Here is a 19,938-nt window from a genome sequence, read left to right as displayed (position 1 = left end):
TCCAGACAGCTGGAAATCCCCAGCCTGTCTCCCCCCCCCCAAAAAAAAAGCTTGGATCTACGAAGGGTCTGGCAGAAATGGTTCCCTTTGGGAAAATGACTAACTCTGTGCTTCTGGCCACAGAATAGTCCTTGACTCTCTGATCCTTCTCATACCGGATAGCTGACCTAGAAATCCTGTTGGTTTTTCCTGCAAGTATATCCATATCTTCCTCTAGCCCATTTGGTTCAAGCCACCATCACCTTCAGACTGGACTGTTGCAGTAGCACACTCCCTGGCCTCCTGGCTTCCAGCTGCCTTCTGCAATATGCCCACCCCGCCAGAGGAATACTGGTCTGACTCTTAGTCTAAAGCCAATGTCCTAATAAATGATCTACATAATTTTTTCTTTCTTTCTTTTCTTCCTCCCTTTCTTCCTTTTTTCTTCTTTCTCTTCTTTCCTTTATTTTCTTTCTTTCTTTTTGGACTGAATCTCGCTCTGTTGCCCAGGCTGGAGTGCAGTGGCACAATCTCGGCTCACTACAACCTCCACCTTCTAGGTTCAAGCGATTCTCCTGCTTTGGTCTCCCCAGTAACTGGGATTATAGTCATGCGCCACCACACCCAGCTAAGTTTTGTATTTTTAGTAGAGACAGGGTTTTTCCATGTTGCTCAGGCTTGTCTACAACTCCTGGCCTCAAGCCATTGTGCTGCTTCAACCTCCCAAAATGCTGTGATTACAGGTGTGAGCCACTATGCCTGGCCCACATTGATAGTTTTTAGCAGTGGTGTGAGATCGTCCACCTCTGGGCCTTTGCTCTTGTTCCTTCTGCCTGAAACATTCTTTGCCTATCTGACTTCTCAAATCAGCTGTCTCCTGTTCCAGGGCTAGGTCAGGTCCTTCCTTTTGGCCTCCTTCAATCCCCTGGAGTCTTCTCATCCCAGCTCAAAACACTCTGGTGATGGGTGTGTCTTCTCACCAGACTGTGAGCTCCCTGAGGGGAGAGTCCAGGACTGTCTTGGTCCCTGCTGTATCCCCAGCATCTCCCACAGGAGGACCACACAGCAGGCTATCTTTAGGGACTCAGTGACTCTCAGAATGGCGCAGGCTCTCTTTAGAGAGTAGGTCTGAGTTCTGTGTCTGGCTTGAAGTGGGGAAAGAGTGGGTGGTATTGGGGTGCAAGCACTAGATTTAATTCCTTGACCATCCCTAGCACTGAGAGGACACAGAATAGGCCCTTTTCGGAGTCTGAGTCTTCTCTTAAAGGGGATACAACACAGATACACTTTCATGATTGGGTCTGATTCCTCTACAAGTCCCGACACAGGGCAGGCACACAATAGGCCCCATGGGCTTTGGATTTAGTTTCTTTGCCTTTCCCACCACAGGGCGGGCACATGGCAGGCTCCCTAATCTGGGTCTCCTTTGGTCATTGCCCAGCACTGGAGGCGGGTGGTTCCTTACCCCAAAACTAAGGTCTGCGAAGACTGAGGAGGGAGTGAAGGCGGAGTCGAGAGGCGGGGCCTAAGGGGGCGGGCCGCTGGAAACTGACAGCGAGGAGCGGGGCTTAGGGACTTAGGGGCTTGAGACTTGGGATTGGTGGCCCGCACTCCAGGGTCTTCGGGGAGGAGAGGAGAAAGACACTGCAGTCTTTTAGGGAGCAAGGACCCAGGCTCCCGGATTATGTGAGAGTAAAGAAATGAAGGCCTAGACGCCGAGGTGGGGAGGCCAGATTCCAACATGCGGAGCTGCACACTTAGGCTCCCTAGCAGGTGTAGTCAGTGTCAGCGGGGAAGAACGCAGCAGACGAGCACGCGCCACGAGGTTTGATCGGGAATTTTTATTGGGTCTCTGCTCTCTGTCCGCCCCCCGCACAGTCCGGATAGGCTAGGCTGGGCACTCGGCCCCCGAAGCGGTACGTGTACTTGCGCCCCCCGCTCTTGCGCACGATGTCGCGACGGTAGTAGTAGCGCAGACCTCGGCTCAGCTTCTCGTAATTCATGCCGGGCTTTCTCTTGCGCTCGCCCCACAGCCGAGCCACCTAGGACAGAGGCAGGGCTTGGTAGGAGAGGGAAGGGGCGGGGCTTGGCGATAGTGAGGCGGGGCGGGCCTGGGGGCGGTGGGCAGTGCAGACCTGGAGGAGGCCCCGCCGACTGGTGGGAACTGGGTTGGTAGTGGCGAGAGTCCAGGCGGGAGACTGGGTTTGACAAGGGTTGGGCGGGGCCAAGGTCTAGGCAATTGAACCTAGCCCTTGGGCGGGGCTCAACTGAACTAGAGGAGACGGGGCAAGACTTGGCTGGGCAGGAGAGCTGCCCCACCTCTTTGGGGTCGCACAGCTGGAACTCGCGGCTGTTGCCTGTCCAACGGATGCAGCCGCTACGCGCCCCGTCGTGGAGCAGCTCCAGGAGGAACTGCCACAGCTGAATGGGACCTGTGGGGGGAAGGGAGGGGCACACTCAGTCTTCCCGGCCCTAGATCACACCCCTTTAAATATCTAGAGGTCTGGGTCCTCCCAACGCGAGACACAGGAGTCCTGATTCCCCCTTCTCTGGGATCCACGAGTTCAGATCTCCCTATATAGGGAACCAATAGTCAGCTTTGGGGACTCAGGCGTCCAGGGCCCCCAGTCAGAGATTTAGGAGTTTGGCTTCCCCATCTCGGAGACCCAGAGTCTGGGCCTTCATCGCTTTCGTTTTATATAATCCAGGAGCCTGGGTCCTCATCCCATTGGTCCCTAGAAGACTAACAAGACTCTCTTAACAAGACCTCGAAGACTGTCTTAGTCCTCTCCTCCCCAAGGACCTGGGACTGCGGCTCACCGGCCCCTCCTCCCTCCAGTATCTATCCCTAAGCCCCGCCCCCCGTTGTCAGTTTCCCGGGCCCCGCCCCCTTGGGTCCGGGCTCAAGGCTCCAGCCTCGCCCTCTCAGCCGTCTTAGCGGTGTCTCACCTCGGTGGTTAGTTTTGGGGCAACGAGCCAAACTGGCACGGTCCGACTGCAGGCTCGGTTCGGAAGAAGGGGTGAGAGCTGAGCTCTGGTACCCCTTCAAAGAAGTGGTGCCATCCGCACGCAGCCCCGGATTCCAGGAGGTGGTACAGTCCGGGCCCTCGGGCCCGCCCCACGAAATGGCACAGTCCGTGCGCGGCTCCCCGCCGAGGTCACTGCCCCAGTAGGTGACACCGTCGGGGCCCACAGAACAGTCCCAGCTGGGGGTGCTCCCGGTGGCCTGGGCGCGCGACCACGTGATGGCCCCTCCCGCCGCGGGAACACAGTTCTGGCCCGCGGCGCCTTCAGAGCAGGCGGCGGGGGCGGAGCCCGGGCCGGGAGGGGCGGGGCCCAGGGTCTGCGAGACGCCGCTCCAAGAGTCCCACGCTGTGCACGCCACATCTGTCCAGTTCCCCGACCATGGAAGAGCCCGAGGGTCGGGTTCTGTGAGAAGTAACGGACCCCGAGTGAGGGGAGCCCAGTACCCCCTCAAAAATTCTAGGGGCCTAAGCTCTCAGCCCTGGCACTTGGGGCCCGGCCGTCCCGGATCCAGGCCATGCCACCTTGAGGGCTCAGGTGTTCTCAGTCCTCAAAGATCAAGAATCTAGACCTCCAGCCCCAATGCCTCGAAACCCCAGTCCCCTCCTCCCACCGCCTTTCCCCACACTCACCCTCCCCCCATGGAACTTCTGGGTACAGTAACGCGGATCCCCAGTCCAGCTGTGGAAAGCCTGCCAGGGATGAGCTCGTACCTGAGTTTAGGGAGGAGCGTGAGCAATGACAGAGACCCCCTAACCACCCACCCTCTAGTCTGCTTGTCAGGGACTGGGAGTTATGACCTCCCAGCCCCTATTTCAGCACCCCGCGTCCCCTTCTCCTTCACCCTCTGGAGGTCAAGCACTCAGCCCCTCCCCACCCAGCCCCAGGAGCCTAGGCACGCCCCCCTCCTCCCTTTGCCCTAGGAGCCCAGCCTCCAGCTTCTGAATTCCCAGCACTCAGGAGTCCCAGCCCGCAGCCACCTTTCCAGTATGTCTCTGCTGTCGCTGTCGGCATGTCCCCTTGGAGCGCCAGATCAGGGACATAGAAGCCGAATTCGGCTCCTTCTGCAGGCGATAAGGGGTTAGGGTCAGCAGAGGCCCCACCTGGGCACCCTCCCCACACACGTTGTGGCAGCCCCGGCAGCCTACCCAGCCCTGCCAGCTTGTTCCCCGGAGGCACTTCCTGGGGGGATGCCTCATCCCAGTTCCACAGGTCCATGGATGCTCCTTCTGAATGTTCTGGGAAAAGTCCACATAGCAATGGGTGAGCTGGTGACACTTGGAGGCTCTGGAGTCTGGGCCCCAGCCCTGGCTTCCCTCAGAGCCAGGAGTCCAGGCCTCCGCTCCCTCCTTCCCCAGGAGCCTAGAATCCTGGTCCTGGGAGTGAGGGACCACAGCCCTCTCAGTCTCTCAGATCCAGGAGTCCAGGCCCCCTGCTTCTTGGGAGTCTAGTCCCCCAGGTCCTTCCTAACCCAGACACCCAGGCATCCAGTCCTCAGTTCATGGCTCACCTCTGGCGGGTTCCTCTGCCCCGAGCCGGGGGTCTCAGCCCCATTTCATACCATGCACCCCCTCCCCCAAGGGCCTGGGCAAAGGGGAATTTTCCGAGACGTCAGAGCAGGGGTCGCAGCTAGGCTCAAGTTGCAAAGGCGGAGAGGCGGGGCCGAGGCCGAGCCGCGACCCCTGACTCCAGGATGGGCGCTGGCCTCTGGGGCTGCCTTGCTGCAGGGGTGGCATGGGCTTGGACGGGGACTTGGGGAACAGCGGGCTAGGTGAAAGGGGGCGGGAGCTGGGAGATGTTTACAGGGTGATGGGGGCGGGGCGGGGGACTTGGTGAACAGGTTCTCTGCCTCGGGGTCTTGATCTTGCGACATGGGGGAGTGAGGGAGGAGAGTCTGGGGTCAGCTGGGCTGAGCTGGGCTTATCTACAACAGGAAGAGGGATTTCCGGCCAGATCCCCCCACGCCCCCCAGCATCAGCTAACGTCACAATCGGCAGAGTGACTGTGTGTGGGGAGGGGGTGGAGTGGGAGTGAAGGCCGACCTAATCTCCCAGCAGGCCGAGTAGGGAGGGTGTCCTGGGGCTGCTTCTCAGGAGTGCCAATCATAACAATATTGACATCAACAATTTCAACAATTACAGTAGCTATAAAAACCAACATCAAATGAGGGTTCATTGTGTGACACCAACTATGCCACGTGCCTTCATTGAATCCTATGAGGCAGGTACAATACATACTCTCATTTGATGAACGGGGAAATGAAGGCAGGCATCTTTCCACTGCCCTTCTTCTCTAGACCCCATGTCCTTCCGTGCTATAATAGTTTGGGGCAATTGGAGTATGAACTGCATATGAAATATCATAGAATTATTTTCTTAGATGTGATAATGGTATTCAAGATGAAAGATATCGTTAGGAAATGAACTCAGAGATGAAATGTTATAACGGCTGTAACTTGCAGTTGGGTGCTGTGGCTTATGCCTGTAATCCCAAAACTTTGGGAGGCCGAGGCAGGTGGATCACCTGAGGTCAGGAGTTTGAGACCAGCCTGGCCAACATGGTGAAACCTTGTCTCTACTAAAAATACAAAAAATTAACCAGGTGTGGTGGTGGCTAATCTACCTGGGAGGCTGAGGCAGGAGAATTGCTTGAACCCAGGAGGTGAAGATTGCGGTGAGCTGAGGTTGACACATTGCACTCCAGTCTGGGCAACAAGAGCAAAACTCCGTCTCAAAAAAAAAAATTGTTTATGTAAAATTCAGTAACTGGGTATCCTATATTTTTATTTGCCAACTCTGCAACCCTTAACCCAGGTAACTTGGCTTCAGACTGTGCCCATCCTGCTGTATTTTTTTTTAAAGAGACAGAGTCTCACTCTGTCACCCAGGCTGGGGTGCAGTGGCACAATCTTGGCTCACTGCAACCTCTGCCTCTCAGGCTCAAGTGATTTTCCTGCCTCAGCCTCCCAAGTAGCTGGAATTACATGTGCCCACCAGCATGCCCAGCTAATTTTTGTTTTCTCTGTGTGTGTGTGTGTTGAGAGGGAATCTCTCTGTTGCTTAGGCTGAAGTTCAGTGGCACGATCTTGGCTCACTGCAACCTCAGTCTCCAGGGTTCAAGCGATTCTTCTGCCTCAGCCTTTGGAGTAGCTGGGATTACAGGCATAAGCCACCACACCCAGCTACTTTTTTGTATTTTTAGTAGAGACGGGGTTTCACCATCTTGGCCAGGCTGGTCTTGAGCTCCTGACCTCAGGTAATCCACCTGCCTCGGCCTCCCAAAGTGCTGGGATTACAGACGTGAGCCATGATATTTGGCCTAATTTTTGTATTTTTAGTAGATATGGGGTTTTGCCATGTTGGCCAGGCTGGTCTCAAACTCCTAGCCTCAGGCTATCCACTTGCCTTAGCTTCCCTAAGTGCTGGAATTACAAGCATGAGCCATTTCGCCCAGCGCATTCTGCTGTACTTTAATAAGTATATAATATTTACCATTAAAAGTAACTTTTGCATATGGGTGTCTTCCAATCTTCACCCAGCTTCTTGATCATTAACTACTTGCTGTTTTGGTGGGGGGCACTGCTCCTCCTTCCATTTTACAGAAAGTAAACTGGGCTCCACGAGGGAGTCACTTTATCAAGGTCCCATGAGGTGGGAGTGGGACTGGGAACAGAAGCAGTGTTGGGTAAGCCACAGAGCTGGAGGATCACTGGTGCCTCTATCCATCCCACATGGGGGCCTGAAGGGAGTCCTGGCCTCCCATCCTTAAAGCTGGCCTCTCATCTGTGTCTCTCCATGTATTTCTGCCCTTTTTTCAATTGGCATCTCTAGAGTTGGGTCTGTTGCCATGGGCCTGACTCCATTGAGGCTTTGTCACCCAGTCTCTTCTGACATCTGTTCCTGTCTTCGAGTGTTCCTATCTCACCTTCTTGTCTGTCTCCATCTGTCTCTTGGTTTTCTCCCCATCTCCCTTCCCACTGCAGTCTCTGATGGTTCTCATTTCTCTGTCTCTGAGCCTCCTGCTCACGGCTCCATTTCTGTCTCTGCTGCAGTCTCTCTCTCTGTGTCTGTCTCTCCCTGTCCTCAGGAAGACTCGTGTACATTTAAAAACAAAAAAAAGGGAAGTGGACTCCCAGCCATTTTGGGAGGCTGAGGCAGGCAGACCAGGAAGTCAGGAGATTGAGACCATCCTGGCCAACATGGCAAAACCCCATCTCTACCAAAATACAAAAAATTAGCCAGGCATGGTGGAACACGCCTGTAGTCCCAGCTACTTGGGAGGCTGAGGCAGATGAATCACTTGAATCTGGGAGGCAGAAATTGCAGTGAACCAAGATCATGCCACTGCACTCTGGCCAGGCAACAGAGCAAAACTCTGTCTCAAAAAGAGAGAAGGCCAGGCATGGTGGGTCACACCTATAATCCCATCACTTTGGGAGGCTGAAGCAGGTGGATCACCTAAGGTCAGGAGTTGGAGACCAGCCTGGCTAACATGGTGAAACCTGTCTCTTAAAAAAAAACAAAACAAAAAACATTGAGCAGGTACTAGTGTAGATTCCTTACTAGATATAGTGTACCCGAATAATGAGCAATGTACCCAACTGGTAATTGTCCAGTCCCCCCCATGCTCACTCCCGACTTTCGGAGTCTCCAGTGCCTGTTACTCTACTCTGTGTGTCCACCTGTACCCACTGTTCTGCTCCACTCGGAACTGACAATCACATGCATTTGGAAGCCTCCTTTCTGGAGTTATCATCTCTTCCCGTCTCCTCCTGCTCCCCTATGCTTGAACCCAGGAGGTGGAGAAGCAGAAGCAGGATCAGGGGTAGGGAGGGCTAGTGATGGGGGGAAGGGGCTTTGAGGATCCTGGGCTGGGTGGTCTGGCCCAGGTGGCAGGGGGGTAAAGGGCACTTCCTGCCAGGGAGAGAGGCCCTCCCTCTCTGACCAGACTGGAAAATGTGACGTCAGAGAGGAGGCAGTAAGGCGGGAAGACAAGAACAGGAGAAATTCGACACCTCTCCAGGGGGATCTCAGTCCCTGAGAGGCCTTGGTATTATCCATTCAACTTATGCCCCAGTCTTGCTCAACCTGCCCCTCCTAATGGAGGGCTCTGATGACTGTGTCCCTGGGAGACCCTTCTCTCCTCCCCATACTCAAACCCTGCCATCTCCCTCCTCTGGCCTGCTCCCTGCCCCAGCCTCCTTCCAGACCTCCAGCCACAGTGGTGGTTGCAGGGCTCTTTCTACAGTGCACATCTGCTGCCAGGACCTTGCTGCTGCTTGAATTTTCTGCTTTTTGGGGCTAGCTGCCACCTTCAGGGTAAAGTTTAAGCTCTACAGCCTGGCATTCAAGGCCCTGCAGACACCTCTTCAGACAGGCAGAGGCAAGCTTGGAGCTGGGAAAAGGGGGACAGATCCCAAGTCTCTGTTCTCTCTCTCCATCTGTGGGTCTCTCCTATTTCCCAGCTCCGAGGGAGAGAACAGAGACTGACAGGGATACAGAAGCTTAGGGACAAGAAATGGAGGGCATGCACAGAGACAGTGAGATACAAAGGTGCCCACTGAGACTTAGGGTGCAGTTAGCTGGCTGGCATGGCAGGGTGGAGAAGCTGGAAAGCCCCACAAGAGACTTAGGGGTGGACAGTTCCTTCAGGGTCCCCTCACTCACAGGTCAGCACCCTGGCGCCCCCATCCTGTCCTGACCACTCTGGGCCCTCACTGTCAGGGCACTGGGCCTATTTTCTGCCACTGGACCTTGAACTCTAAGGGTGGAGGGCCCAGGACTTTCAGTCACCATCATGTCACCAATCACTGTCCAGACCTTCGGTGAGAGTCTGCTAGATGGAAGAGGGCAGAGAAGGCTGTGAGTTCCAGAAGGGTAGGGCCTAGGAAGATCCCCTACCTTGGTGCTGAGAACATAGGGAGTAGCCAGGACACAGGTCTGGGCCTCAGCTTGTTTTCACCCTTGCCATCCGCCCCCGTTCTCCTCTGGAATACTCGGTACTCAGCATGTGTGGAAGAGGTTTGAAGAGGGAATGGGAGCGCAGGAAGGGCTCAGAAGTGTCCGCCTGGGTAAACTCTCCAGGCTCCCTGCCACTTCCAGGTATGGGGAAGCCAAACCCTGCTCCCCACAGCGTGCTTCCACACCCAGCCAGGGGTGGAAATGAACGTAAATTTATTGAAACTGGTTTTGGGGTGGGAAGTGGGTGGATAGCAGGGGGGTTTCCAAAGAAAACTGAGGAAGGAGCTAGCGCCCGGCCAGGTGGGAGCGGGTGCCCAGCCACAGACCCTATCTCAGGCCTAGCTTCTTCTTTTCCTTCTGCTTCTTGCGGACCACGTCCAGGTTCCGGTCCTTCCACATGCTCTTGCGAAGCTTGATGGGGCGTGAGCCCACATACTTCCCTGTGGGGACAGAGGGTTCAAGGCAGGCTTGGGTCAGGCTTAGGCCAGTGCCTGCCGCACCCAATTTCCCCAGGAGCAGCCTCACCCACCATTCATCTCACGCATGGCGCGCACGTAGTCACTGGGGTCCTTGAAGCTGACGAAGCCGTAGCCCTTGGTCTTGCCTGTGCGCTTGTCACGGATCACCTTGGCCTTAAGGAAGGATGGGAAGCGGCTGAAGGCGCGTGCCAAGATGTCATCGTTCACCTCATTGCCCAGATCCCCACAGAAGATCCGGAAGTCATCTAGGGGTGGGTGAGGGGGACGACGTCAGAGGATGCAGAGGCCTTGCCCGATGTCTACCTTGTCTGAAGGACCCCACCTTTTCAGAGGCATCCAGTCTCTGCCTAGGGACCTCTTAGTAATAATGGTCAACACCTACTGACCCTGTGCCAGGAGCTCGGCTGAGCACCTGGAGGGAGGTTTCCATTTCTGGCACTCCTAACGATGTTTTTACACTGAGGCACAGAAAGGTCAAGTCACTGCCCAAAGTGACACAAGCAGGAAGTGGCAGAGCTGAGACAAGAAGCACCTGGCTCAAGTCCTTACTTTTAAACTTGAATTGCACTGCCCTGCCCACCCCAGGGCCACCTCACTCATTCCCATGGTAACCTAAGACTGCTAACTCTGCCCCAGCCCTGGCCTTTCCTCTGAGCCTTGGCGTCCCTTGGTCCCCTGACACCACTGGCTGACCATCATGGCACCTCAGGAACACGTGCTTCATCTTTCCTCAGCCCTGCTTCCCCTGCAGGGCCCGCCCTAACTCCCCCTTGAGACCTGGACATACTGCCTGCTCCTCTGCCACAACTGCACCCAGCTGACATTCTCATGCTGCCTCTGGGTTGGGCCTGTGCCTCTGCCAAACATGCTCCGTCCCAATGAATCCCTGTCCCCACAGGGTGGGAGATGAGGAAGATGAGTCTTAAAAGGCTAAGTGGGCCAAGGGTGGTGGCTCACGCCTGTGATCCCAGCACTTTGGGAGGCCAAGACAGGTAGAATCACTTGAGGTCAAGAGTTCAAGACCAGCCTGACCAACATGGTGAAACCCCATCTCTACTAAAAAAAATAGAAAAATTAGCTGGGTGTGGTGGTGAGTGCCTGTAATCCCAGGTACTCAGGAGGCTGAGGTGGGAGAATTGCTTGAACCCAGGAGGCAGAGGTTGCAGTGAGCCAAGATTGCACCACTGTACTCCAGCCTGGGCAACAGAGCGAGACTGTCTCAAAAAAAAAAAAAAAAAAAAGGGGCTAAGTGACTTGCCCAAGGTCACAAAGCTAGGGTCTTCTCTGGGCCAGGTAGATGTTCCAAGGAGAGAAGACAGAAGTCAAACACTGAGGCAGGAGGGGGTCCATCTCCTTCTTCAGCCATTGCTGTGGCTGCCCCATGGCTTCTGTGGTGATTTGGGACATTCTAAGCACACGTTAGGCCACGCCAGGAGCAAAGAACCGGCCAAACTCAGAAGGTGGGACCTTGTACACGACAACTGCCCTGGACACTTCCAAAAACATATGCAAAACAAAGAGGTAGGAAAGCGACTGTTGTTAAGATATAATCCAGGGACATAAAATTGCATGCATCCTGATTCAGGGCAAAAACATGAATAGCTCTAACAGAGTTTTAGGATGCCTAAAGAAATACGCATACAAACCGAATATAAGATACTGCAGAATTAGTTAATTTTCTTAGAGATGATAATGGTATTACGATATGCAAAAAATATCTTTTTATTTTGAGATGGAGTTTTGCTCTGTTGCCCAGGCTGGAGTGCAGTGGAGCAATCTCGGCTCACTGCAAACTCCACCTCCCGGGTTCAGGCGATTCTTCTGTCTCAGCCTCCCAAGTAGCTGGGATGACAGGCACCTGCCACAACGCCTGGCTATTATTTATTTATTTATTTATTTTGAGACAGAGTTTTGCTCTTGTTGCCCAGGCTGGAGTGCAATGGCACGATCTTGGCTCACTGCAATTTCCACCTCCCGGGTTCAAGGGATTCTCCTGCCTCAGCCTCCAGAATAGATGGGATTATAGGCATGTACTACCATGCCTGGCTAATTTTGTACTTTTAATAGAGACACAGTTTCTCCATGTTGGTCAGGCTGGTCTCAAACTCCCATCTCAGGTGATCTGCCTGCCTCGGCCTCCCAAAGCGCTGGGATGATAGGCGGGAGCCACTGCGCCTAGCCAATTTTTTTGTATTTTTAGTAGAGACTGGGTTTCATCATGTTGTCTAGGCTGGTCTCAAACTCCTAACCTCAAGTGATCCGCCTGCCTTGGCCTCCCAAAGTGCTGGGGTTCCAAGCATGAGCCACTGTGCCTGGGCAAAGTATCTCTTTTCTTAGGAGATGAACACTGAGGTATTTAGAAGTGAAGTTATTATGTTACTTATAACTTGCTTCAAATGACAAACCATCTATGTACACAAAAAGGAAAAAAGTGAACACAGCAAAATGTTACTTGCTGAATCTAGGTGGTGGATAGAAGGCTGTTTACTGTGCTATTCTGTGTTTACAATTTTTCCTAAGAGTTGGGAGACAAAATGCTCTCTGACCTTTAGGAAGCCAGGCGCTTCCTGAGTAAAATGGGCTACAAAGCCCCATGTCCCAGTTACCCCCACCAAGCTCTGGCCCATGGCTGGGTAAGGAACAGGCCCCTGAGCCACAGTCTCCCCTCCCCAAGGTGGGCTAACAACAGCGCCCACTCTACTGAGATGGATGGAGTTACTGGGCCCACCCTCCCGGCCTGAGGCCAAGGACAGCAGCCTGGTCTGACCTTGGCCAAGCCATGCCTGACCTCGAGCTTCAGCCACTTACCTGCGTCCCACTCCAGCAGGCTGGGGTCCTCCCAGCTGCTCCCCGCTGCTGTGCGAATGCAGCGTTTCAATTTCTCTGGCTTCCCCTTCTTCTTATCTTCACCCAGGGGTTCTGGGACCTGCAGAGAAGAGGGGAGGGGTGCAAAGGGCTTGGTATTGGGGTTTCCCACTGTCTTTTGGCCCCTTACCGTGGGGCCCCCTGCCACTGTGGTAAGGACTGGATGTGCTTCTGGATGTGGGGCGCATGTGTCCACCTTCCTCCCCCCAGGTCCTATCACTGACCAGTCTGTGATATGGAAGTTCCTGGGACCCTGTCTGCCCCGCCATCCCCTCTATTCCCTCACCAATAGGCTCCCTGCTCACCTCGAGAGCCATGAGGCCAGGGGGTGGCTCTGGCCGAGGGGGCCGGGGCCGAGGACGCAGGGACAGGAGTTCAGGAATGCGCAGTGGGGGCAGGAGGCCTCGGACGACTTCCAGTGGGAGGGGCAGGGGCTCAGGCTCGGGCAGTGGCATGGCCAGGGCCAGCGGCAGGCTGGGCCCAATGACTGCAGGGCCAGCTGGGGCACCTCCTGCCCCCACGGCCACAGCCGCACTAGCCTCCTCCAGCCCAGCCGCTGCCGCCACCACTGCCTCTTCCTTTTCTTTCAGGCCTAGCCCCAGGCCTAGGCCCAGTTCTCGGGGTGCTGCTGGCTCTTCCTGTAGGTAAGAAGAGAGCATGACAGGGGCTGGCTCACAAGCTCAGACCTTACTCTCATCCCCATTCCATCCAACAAAGCAAGTGCCTGGGGCCCAGAGAGCAGCCCAGAGACACCCAGGCACAGAAGGAGTCTCCAACCAGACAAATGCAGAGCAGGAGGAACACAGGCAGAGAGAGACAACCAGCCACAGACAAGAACATCGGGAACAATCAAATGAGAAATACTCCAATAGCACGTTTTTCTCTCTGTACTCCCTTCACAAAAGGAGAGAACAGAGATTTCGTCACAGAAAGACAGATGCAGAAAAAGACAAAGGCAGAGTGAGAAAATAGAGAAACAAAAAGCCAGGGGAGAGGCCGACTCAGACACAGCCCATAGGGCCAGGATGGATGGTGTCCCCGCCCACCACACCTCCGACCATTAGCTTCCTTTCCACACTCACCAGAGGGGGCCTCAGCGCAGCCATGGAACCTAGTGGGGGCCCTGGAGCCCGAGCCATTGGTGGCAGCATCATGGGTGGTCCAGGGGGCCCAGGCAGAGGGGGGCCCACGAGGGCCTGGTGAGGGGGCCGAAGGGCCATAGGGCGGGGGCCGGCTGCTGCAGAGGAGAGAGCGGAATCTGTCAGGGTGTTAGTGGGGAGTTCCAGGGACTGGGGGGAGTTATGTGGCAGGGCTGATGACCCTGGCCCCTCACCTGCTCTCTGTAGCACGTGGGGGATGAAGGCTGGACGCAGGATAGGGGCCCTCTGGGGGGCCACAGCTGTGGGAGAGAGAGATGGGGGTGTGTGTCATGGGGGACAGGGGCACTTGGGGCAAGGTGTGCACATGTGTGTGTACTTGTGTGTGTGTGTAGTCTCAGGATCCAAGAAATCCTGGAGAAGAGTCTGGGGAGCCCTCCTGGAGATGTGGGGCCTCTCCCCTGGTTCATTCCATGAAAATTTACCAGAGGTGCTCCTCCAGCTCAGCCCTGTGGCAGGCAATGCTGGGACACACCAACAAGCCCAGGGTCCTCAGAGAGCTCCTGGTCCAGAAGAGGAGGGAATGGAGGCATCACTAGACAAGGAGTGCCCACAGGGACCAGGGCTGGAAGCAGGGAAGCCCAGGCAGAGGGATCAGTGCTAAGAAACGGGAGCCTAGGGAGCCTCTGGAGCCCAGGGGAGCCGTCTGACCTAGCCAGGCCTAGGGAGGGCTTCCTGGAGAAAGGGACCTGTGAGCTGAGACCCGAAGGACAATGAAGCATTAGGCAAAGGGTGAGTGGGAATATTATTGGCAGGGAGAACACCCATAAGCAAAACCTCTTCCCTTTTCGGTTTAGTGTAACTGTAATAGAAGAAGTGGGGATTAGAGAGCGTGGTGAGAGGGGCTGCATGGCCAGTAGGCGTCAAGCACAGTTTGTTTTTTAAGCACAGTATTCTTGGCTGAGCCATGGGTATCCTGGGGGCAATGGGGAGCCATAGCAAGGTTGGAAGCTGGGCAGGGGCAGTCAGATTTGCATTTTAATCAAAACCATACTAAAAAGTAAAAGACATTACAACTTCTCAGAGATCATCAGATTAAAAAGTATTAACAGGATTTAGGTAATGTAAGTAGCGTGTTTGGTTTAATAGAAATTATACCAGAATTTTACATCCAAATAAGAACACGCATCCTTTTCATACATATAAGGAAGTAATGTCCTACAAACTGGCAACTAACAGTGCGAGTAAAGGTCACCTGAGGAGCAAAAGGTGGAATGTGGAAAATGGCCTGCGGGGAGGATGGCTGGAAGATTACAGCTGGGTGACAGTGAGCAGGGAGAGAAGGGACCTCAACAAAAGCACTGCTGGCACATTCCAGAAATGTTTGGGCTGCTGGCATCTCTCTGCAAGGAGCTAGGTCACATAGGGTTGTGACTGCCAGGGGAAGAGCCTGGTGCTTGTCTGGACAGTCTGTCCATTCCATCAACAGACAGTACACAATGCTTCCTATGTGGCAGATACTGAGACTTCTGCCCCTCATGGAGCTTATATTTCAGAGAAAGCAAAAGATGACAGCCATACTGCATAAGAAATGGTATAGCTTGTTGTAAGGTGTTAGGTGCTGTGGGAATTTGGGAACAGGACTGACAGCAGGAGGGTTGGTTTGCAATGGTCAGGTTGAACATTGACATAATCAGGGAGGACATGATCGAGTTTGTGCTTTAGGATGACAAGTTGGGGTGAAATGCAAAGGGTGATTTGAGCGAGGATTTAGGCAAGAGGCTGAAGTCATGTAAACAAGAGTGCCTGATTAAATGTGGCGTCCCTGGCCCCAGACTCACCTGCTCGCCGCAGGAACATGGCTTCTCGAGCCTCTGGACTGTCCAGGTGACTCCGATCTCCAGGGCCAAAGCCAACTATTGGGAGGGGAGAGACAAGGATGGTGGGAGGAGAGTCCTGGGCACACGTTTTTACCACCCGACCCCCTCACCTTGCCACTCTTTACTTACCAGGGCCCACAAAAGGAGGGCCACCCACCATGGGAGGAACTACTGTGGCTGCAGCGGCTGCTCGGGCCTCCAGAGTCTGCTGGACCTGTTGGGGAAGAGGTCAGGGTGAGGGGCCTGATTCAACGCTCCCCATCTGCTGTGACTAGCTCACCCTAGAGGCCAAGAGCTTCATGCTCAGTGCTCTGTATATGGCTGGCTATCTCAGGTATCAGCTAAAATGTCACTTCTCAGGGAGGCTTTTGGGATCACACTAGGGCTCCCTGGCCCCGGCTTCTCTTACTGCCTTATTTCACCTTCCCTATAGTACTTAGCACTGACTGAAACTGTGTCCAGCTTGTCCTCTCCATCTCCCATGCACAACCTCCATGCAAGCCACCATTAGCTCCTGCTAGGTTACTGTACGAGCCCCTTCCTCCATCTCCTGGATTCTGCCCTTGTCCCTTACAGTCTATTTTTTTCTTTTTGAGACTGAGTCTTACTCTGTCGCCCAGGCTGGAGTGCAGTGGTACCATTGTGGCCCACTGCAACCTCCACCTCCCGGGTTCAAGCCATTTTCCTAAGCCTCCTGAGTAGCTGGGATTACAGGCACACGCCACCACGCCCAGCTAATTTTTGTATTTTTTAGTAGAGTAGGGGGTTTCACCATGTTGGCCAGGCTGATCTCGAACTTCTGACCTCAGGTGATCCACCTGCCTCAGCCTCCCAAAATGTTGAGATTACATGTGTGAGCCATCACGCCCGCTTACCGTCTATTCTTACACATCCAGAGCTACGCTGTTAACCTCAAAGCTGGACCACATTATCTTTCTGCTCAAAATCTTCCAACAGCTCCCAATCTCACAACACAAGCCAGGGTCCTTTTTTTTTTGAGATGGAGTTTTGCTCTTGTTACCCAGGCTGGAGTGCAATGCCGCAATCTTGGCTCACCGCAACCTCCGCCTCCTGGGTTCAGGCAATTCTCCTGCCTCAGCCTCCTGAGTAGCTGGGATTACAGGCACGCGCCACCGTGCCCAGCTAATTTTTTGTATTCTTAGTAGAGACGGAGTTTCACTATGTTGACCAGGATGGTCTCGATCTCTTGACCTCGTGATCCACCTGCCTCGGCCTCCCAAAGTGCTGGGATTACAGGCTTGAGCCACCGAGCCCGGCCGGGTCCTTTTTTTTAAAATTTTTTTTTTTTTGAGACAGAGTCTCACTCTGTCACCAGACTGGAGTGCAGTGGTGTGATCTCGGCTCACTGCAACCTTCGCCTCCCAGGTTCAAGCGGTTTTCCTGCCCTAGCCTCTCTTGCAGCTGGGAATACAAGTAAGTGCCACCATGCCCAGCTAATTTTTGTATTTTTAGTAAAGATGGGATTTCACCATGTTGGCCAGGATTGTCTCGATCTCTTGACCTTGTGATCCACCCGTCTCAGCCTCCCAAAGTGCTGGATTACAGGCGTGAGCCACCACGCCGGCCACCTCAGGACCTTTGCATTGGTAGTTCTCTGCTGGGAGTGCTCTTCCCCCAGACATCTGCATGGTTCCCTCCATGTCTCCTTTGTATCTTTGCTTAAATGTGATTTCCTCAGAAAGGACTTCTGTGTCTGTGCTAAGGAACTTCCATCCTTCTTAACATACTTTTATTTATTTATTTATTTTGAGATTGAGTTTCACTCTGTTGACCAGGCTAGAACACAGTGGTGTGATCTCAGCTCACTGCAACCTCTGCCTCCCAGGTTCAAGCGATCCTTCCGCCTCAGCCTCCCAAGTAGCTGGGATTACAGGCGTGTGCTACCAGGCCTGGCTAATTTTTTTTTTTTTTTCTTTCTTTTTTTTTTTTGAGACGGAGTCTTGCTCTATTGCCAGGCTGGAGTGCAGTGGCATGATCTCAGCTCACTGCAACCTCTTCCTCAAAGGTTCAAGCAATTCTCCTGCCTCAGCTTCCCAAGTAGCTGGACTACAGGTGCGCGCCACCACGTCCAGCTAATTTTTTTTGTTTTCAGTAGAGATGGGGTTTCACCATATTGGCCAGGATGATCTTGATCTCTTGACCTTGTGATCCAACCACCTCAGTCTCCCAAAGTGCTGGGGTTACAGGTGTGAGCCACCCGTCCTGGCCAATTTTTCTATTTTTTTAGTGGAAACCATATTTCACTAGGTAGGCCAGGCTGGTCTCCAACTCCTGACCTCAAGCAATCCGCCCACCTCAGCCTCCCAAAGTGCTGGGATTACAGGCCCCAAAAATACAGTGATTATTTTTGTTTTGTACTTGGCTATAATGCTGAATGCCTAGAATAATGACTGGTGCATAAAAGGCACCTGATAATTATTTGTTGACAGAATGATCAAGTTTCATTTGCTCATTTTCATTTTTTAACTTGAATTTTTTGCAGAGACTAGGTTTTACTCTGTCACCCAGGCTGGGGTGCAGCTGCATGATCATAGCTCACTGCAGTCTTGAACTCCTGGGCTCAAACAATCCTCCTACCTCAGTCTCCCCAGTAGCCCTGACTACAGGCTTGTGCCACGAGGCCTGGCTAATTTTTCTGCCTTTTCTTTTTTTTTTTGGAGAGAGAGGATCTGTGTTGCCCAGGCTGACTCCTGGCCTCCAGCGATCTTCCTGCCTTGGCCTCCCAAAATGCTGGGATTACAGGCGTGTCCAGCCTGTTTTCATCATAATAATTTATCTCTTCTTCTCTACTATTCATATATGGTTGGCTATTGAGCACTTGAAATGTGACTGGGAATAAGGAACTATTAAATATAAATTTTAAATATATCAGAACATTTCCGTTATTGCAGAAAGCTCTACGGGACAGCATGCTCTAGAATATAAGCTCCCAAAGGGCAGAAATGTCTGTCTCAGTCATTACTGTGTTCTCAGTGCCTGACACACAAAATATTTGTCATGCTAATTAGTCAACAAACCAAAACGTCAACAGCTCTCTGTACACAAACACCTACTGTGTTAGAGATATTGTGTTCCCTGACTTATATGCCTTAGCTCAACCGTACCTGCTGGTATGTGTTTGTCGCGATAATTGGGCGGATCACAGGAGCCGCTGGGACCTGCATCGCTTCTACCGTGGGGACCGTGGGCACTGCAGGCACAGCAGTTGGGATTCCGGGTACTGGAGCCCCTAGAACTTCCTGCTCAAACCTGGAGGAATAGAACAGACACCAGAGCTCAGGATCTCGTACCAATTTTGGAACTCTGGGTATACTTCGCGGGGACCGTCACCCCTGCCAACCTCTCCCCTATCCCCACCCCCACAATCCCGAAGGTCCCATTTCCCCACGTTAGAGCGCATCTCTGGCCAATCGAGGCCTGGAGGCTCCGGGATTCGGAGGCTCTGGCTCTGGGACGACTTTTATCTCTCCCTGTCGTGGGCCTTACAGGGCCATCTCCGCCTCCATTTCCTTCAAGCGTTCCTCGCCGCTCTTGCCCGGGATGCCAGTGCCAGGGCCCGGGACCACGGGTCCTCCTGCACCCGGGAGTCCCGGGGCTGGCCCCGCCCCAGCCATCGCTGCCGCCGTCGCTGTCGCCGCTACTACTGTCTCAGCCTAGACGCCGCCGCCGCCGCCGGTTCTGCTGTCTACTCTCCTCCTTCGTCAGGGTGGGCTCACCGAGGATGACGTCCAGCAAAAGCGACGGGCGCTGACACATGACGTCATAAATCCGGGCGCGAGGGCCAATGAGACCTGGCCACACCCTCAGGGGGAATCCAGGCCAATGAGAGTGAGAGAATGACAAACAAACGCAAGAACCTGGGCCTATGAGAGCGCAGTGAAGATAGGCGGTCTCGCCTTCCTGGAGGAACACAGGCTAATGAGAGCAAAGCAAAGTCAGTTGGTCCCGTCCCCAATGTGGAATCTGGACCTTTGAGAACGCAGGAAAGTTCGGAGGCCCCTCCTGTGCCACCGCGAAGCCCGCGCTGGAAGTTTTAAAAGACGCTGAAGTCCGCGTCAACCTCAGGGTTGGGCAAGGCTGGGAGGCCTAGCTGGGGTCTGGGGCTGAGGGCTGGGGGCTCCTACCCTGGGGTAGGTTGACACTCGACCTGTGGTTCCCATGAAGACTAGAGATGCCCGGGAGGAAGCGCCTGACCCGAGCTTCCTGGCGGAGGACATCTGAAGACATTTGAAGATGAGACGAGATATTCAGGGTGGGAGCCAAGGCCCACACTAGTGCAACGCAGAGGGGCACGTGCGTGGGCTTGGTCCCTGTCCTTTCTTGGGACACAGCTGACCCCTCTTTTTTTTTCTTCCCCGTAGCCCTCAAAGTGTTTTATTCTGAATATTTTCAAACATGCACATTAGAGGGACTAGTATAACAAACTCTTAAGTACCTCTCAAACGCTATCAATATTCGACACATCTGGATTTCACCTGATCTATGCTTCTCTTATTTTTTATTTTAATTAATTAATTTTGAGATAAGAGTCTCGCTCTGTTGCCCAGGCTGCAGTGGAGTGGTGCCGTCTCGGTTTATTGCAACATGCACCTTCCAGGTTCAAGCTATACTCTTGCCTCAGCCTCCCGAGCAG

At 53.8% G+C, this 19,938-nt stretch overlaps 2 protein-coding genes across 6 annotated transcripts; both read right to left on the bottom strand.

Moving 5' to 3' along the window:
• Nucleotides 1-1,801: 1,801 nt before the first annotated feature.
• Nucleotides 1,802-4,940, bottom strand: ETV2 (ETS variant transcription factor 2). Of its 3 annotated transcripts, XM_035285666.2 has the most exons (7): nt 4,514-4,940; nt 4,152-4,241; nt 3,984-4,067; nt 3,636-3,716; nt 2,929-3,408; nt 2,299-2,411; nt 1,802-2,021 (listed from the first exon to the last, which is right to left on the bottom strand). In XM_035285666.2, exons 2-7 carry the CDS (start codon nt 4,219-4,221, stop codon nt 1,821-1,823), a joined length of 1,029 nt encoding a protein of 342 aa, XP_035141557.1. In that variant the 5' UTR covers nt 4,222-4,241; nt 4,514-4,940; the 3' UTR covers nt 1,802-1,820. The 3 variants fall into 3 exon arrangements, with proteins under 3 accessions (XP_035141557.1, XP_035141555.1, XP_035141559.1); XM_035285664.2 differs by having other exon boundaries at nt 3,984-4,241; nt 4,514-4,650; XM_035285668.2 differs by lacking the exon at nt 3,636-3,716 and having other exon boundaries at nt 4,514-4,650.
• A 4,219-nt stretch (nt 4,941-9,159) lies between these two features.
• RBM42 (RNA binding motif protein 42) lies at nt 9,160-19,044 on the bottom strand. Of its 3 annotated transcripts, XM_035284744.2 has the most exons (10): nt 18,792-19,044; nt 18,410-18,554; nt 15,414-15,498; nt 15,246-15,320; nt 13,641-13,706; nt 13,390-13,565; nt 12,613-12,945; nt 12,251-12,368; nt 9,493-9,687; nt 9,160-9,403 (listed from the first exon to the last, which is right to left on the bottom strand). In XM_035284744.2, the coding sequence occupies exons 1-10, from the start codon at nt 18,917-18,919 to the stop codon at nt 9,291-9,293; spliced, it is 1,434 nt and encodes a 477-aa protein (XP_035140635.1). In that variant the 5' UTR covers nt 18,920-19,044; the 3' UTR covers nt 9,160-9,290. The 3 variants fall into 3 exon arrangements, with proteins under 3 accessions (XP_035140635.1, XP_035140636.1, XP_035140637.1); XM_035284745.2 differs by lacking the exon at nt 13,641-13,706; XM_035284746.2 differs by lacking the exon at nt 13,641-13,706 and having other exon boundaries at nt 13,390-13,544.
• Nucleotides 19,045-19,938: the final 894 nt, after the last annotated feature.

Source organism: Callithrix jacchus, chromosome 22 (genome assembly GCF_049354715.1).
Source record: "Callithrix jacchus isolate 240 chromosome 22, calJac240_pri, whole genome shotgun sequence".
NCBI classification, from domain to species: domain Eukaryota; kingdom Metazoa; phylum Chordata; class Mammalia; order Primates; family Cebidae; genus Callithrix; species Callithrix jacchus.
This window is presented reverse-complemented; position numbering and strand designations above follow the sequence as displayed.

What these genes read in the sequence shown, in the direction of transcription:
- ETV2 (XM_035285664.2), bottom strand. Translation starts at nt 4,221, where the DNA reads ATGGACCTGTGGAACTGGGATGAGGCATCCCCCCAGGAAGTGCCTCCG. An exon ending in AGAAGTTCCATGGGGGGAGG is followed by an intron (nt 3,409 to 3,635) that starts GTGAGTGTGGGG and finishes TACTTCTCACAG; the next exon opens with AACCCGACCCTCGGGCTCTT. An exon ending in CCCCAAAACTAACCACCGAG is followed by an intron (nt 2,412 to 2,928) that starts GTGAGACACCGC and finishes TTCCCCCCACAG; the next exon opens with GTCCCATTCAGCTGTGGCAG.
- RBM42 (XM_035284744.2), bottom strand. Translation starts at nt 18,919, where the DNA reads ATGGCTGGGGCGGGGCCAGCCCCGGGACTCCCGGGTGCAGGAGGACCC. An exon ending in CATGTTCCTGCGGCGAGCAG is followed by an intron (nt 13,707 to 15,245) that starts GTGAGTCTGGGG and finishes TCTCTCCCACAG; the next exon opens with CTGTGGCCCCCCAGAGGGCC. An exon ending in CTGCGCTGAGGCCCCCTCTG is followed by an intron (nt 12,946 to 13,389) that starts GTGAGTGTGGAA and finishes TCTTACCTACAG; the next exon opens with GAAGAGCCAGCAGCACCCCG.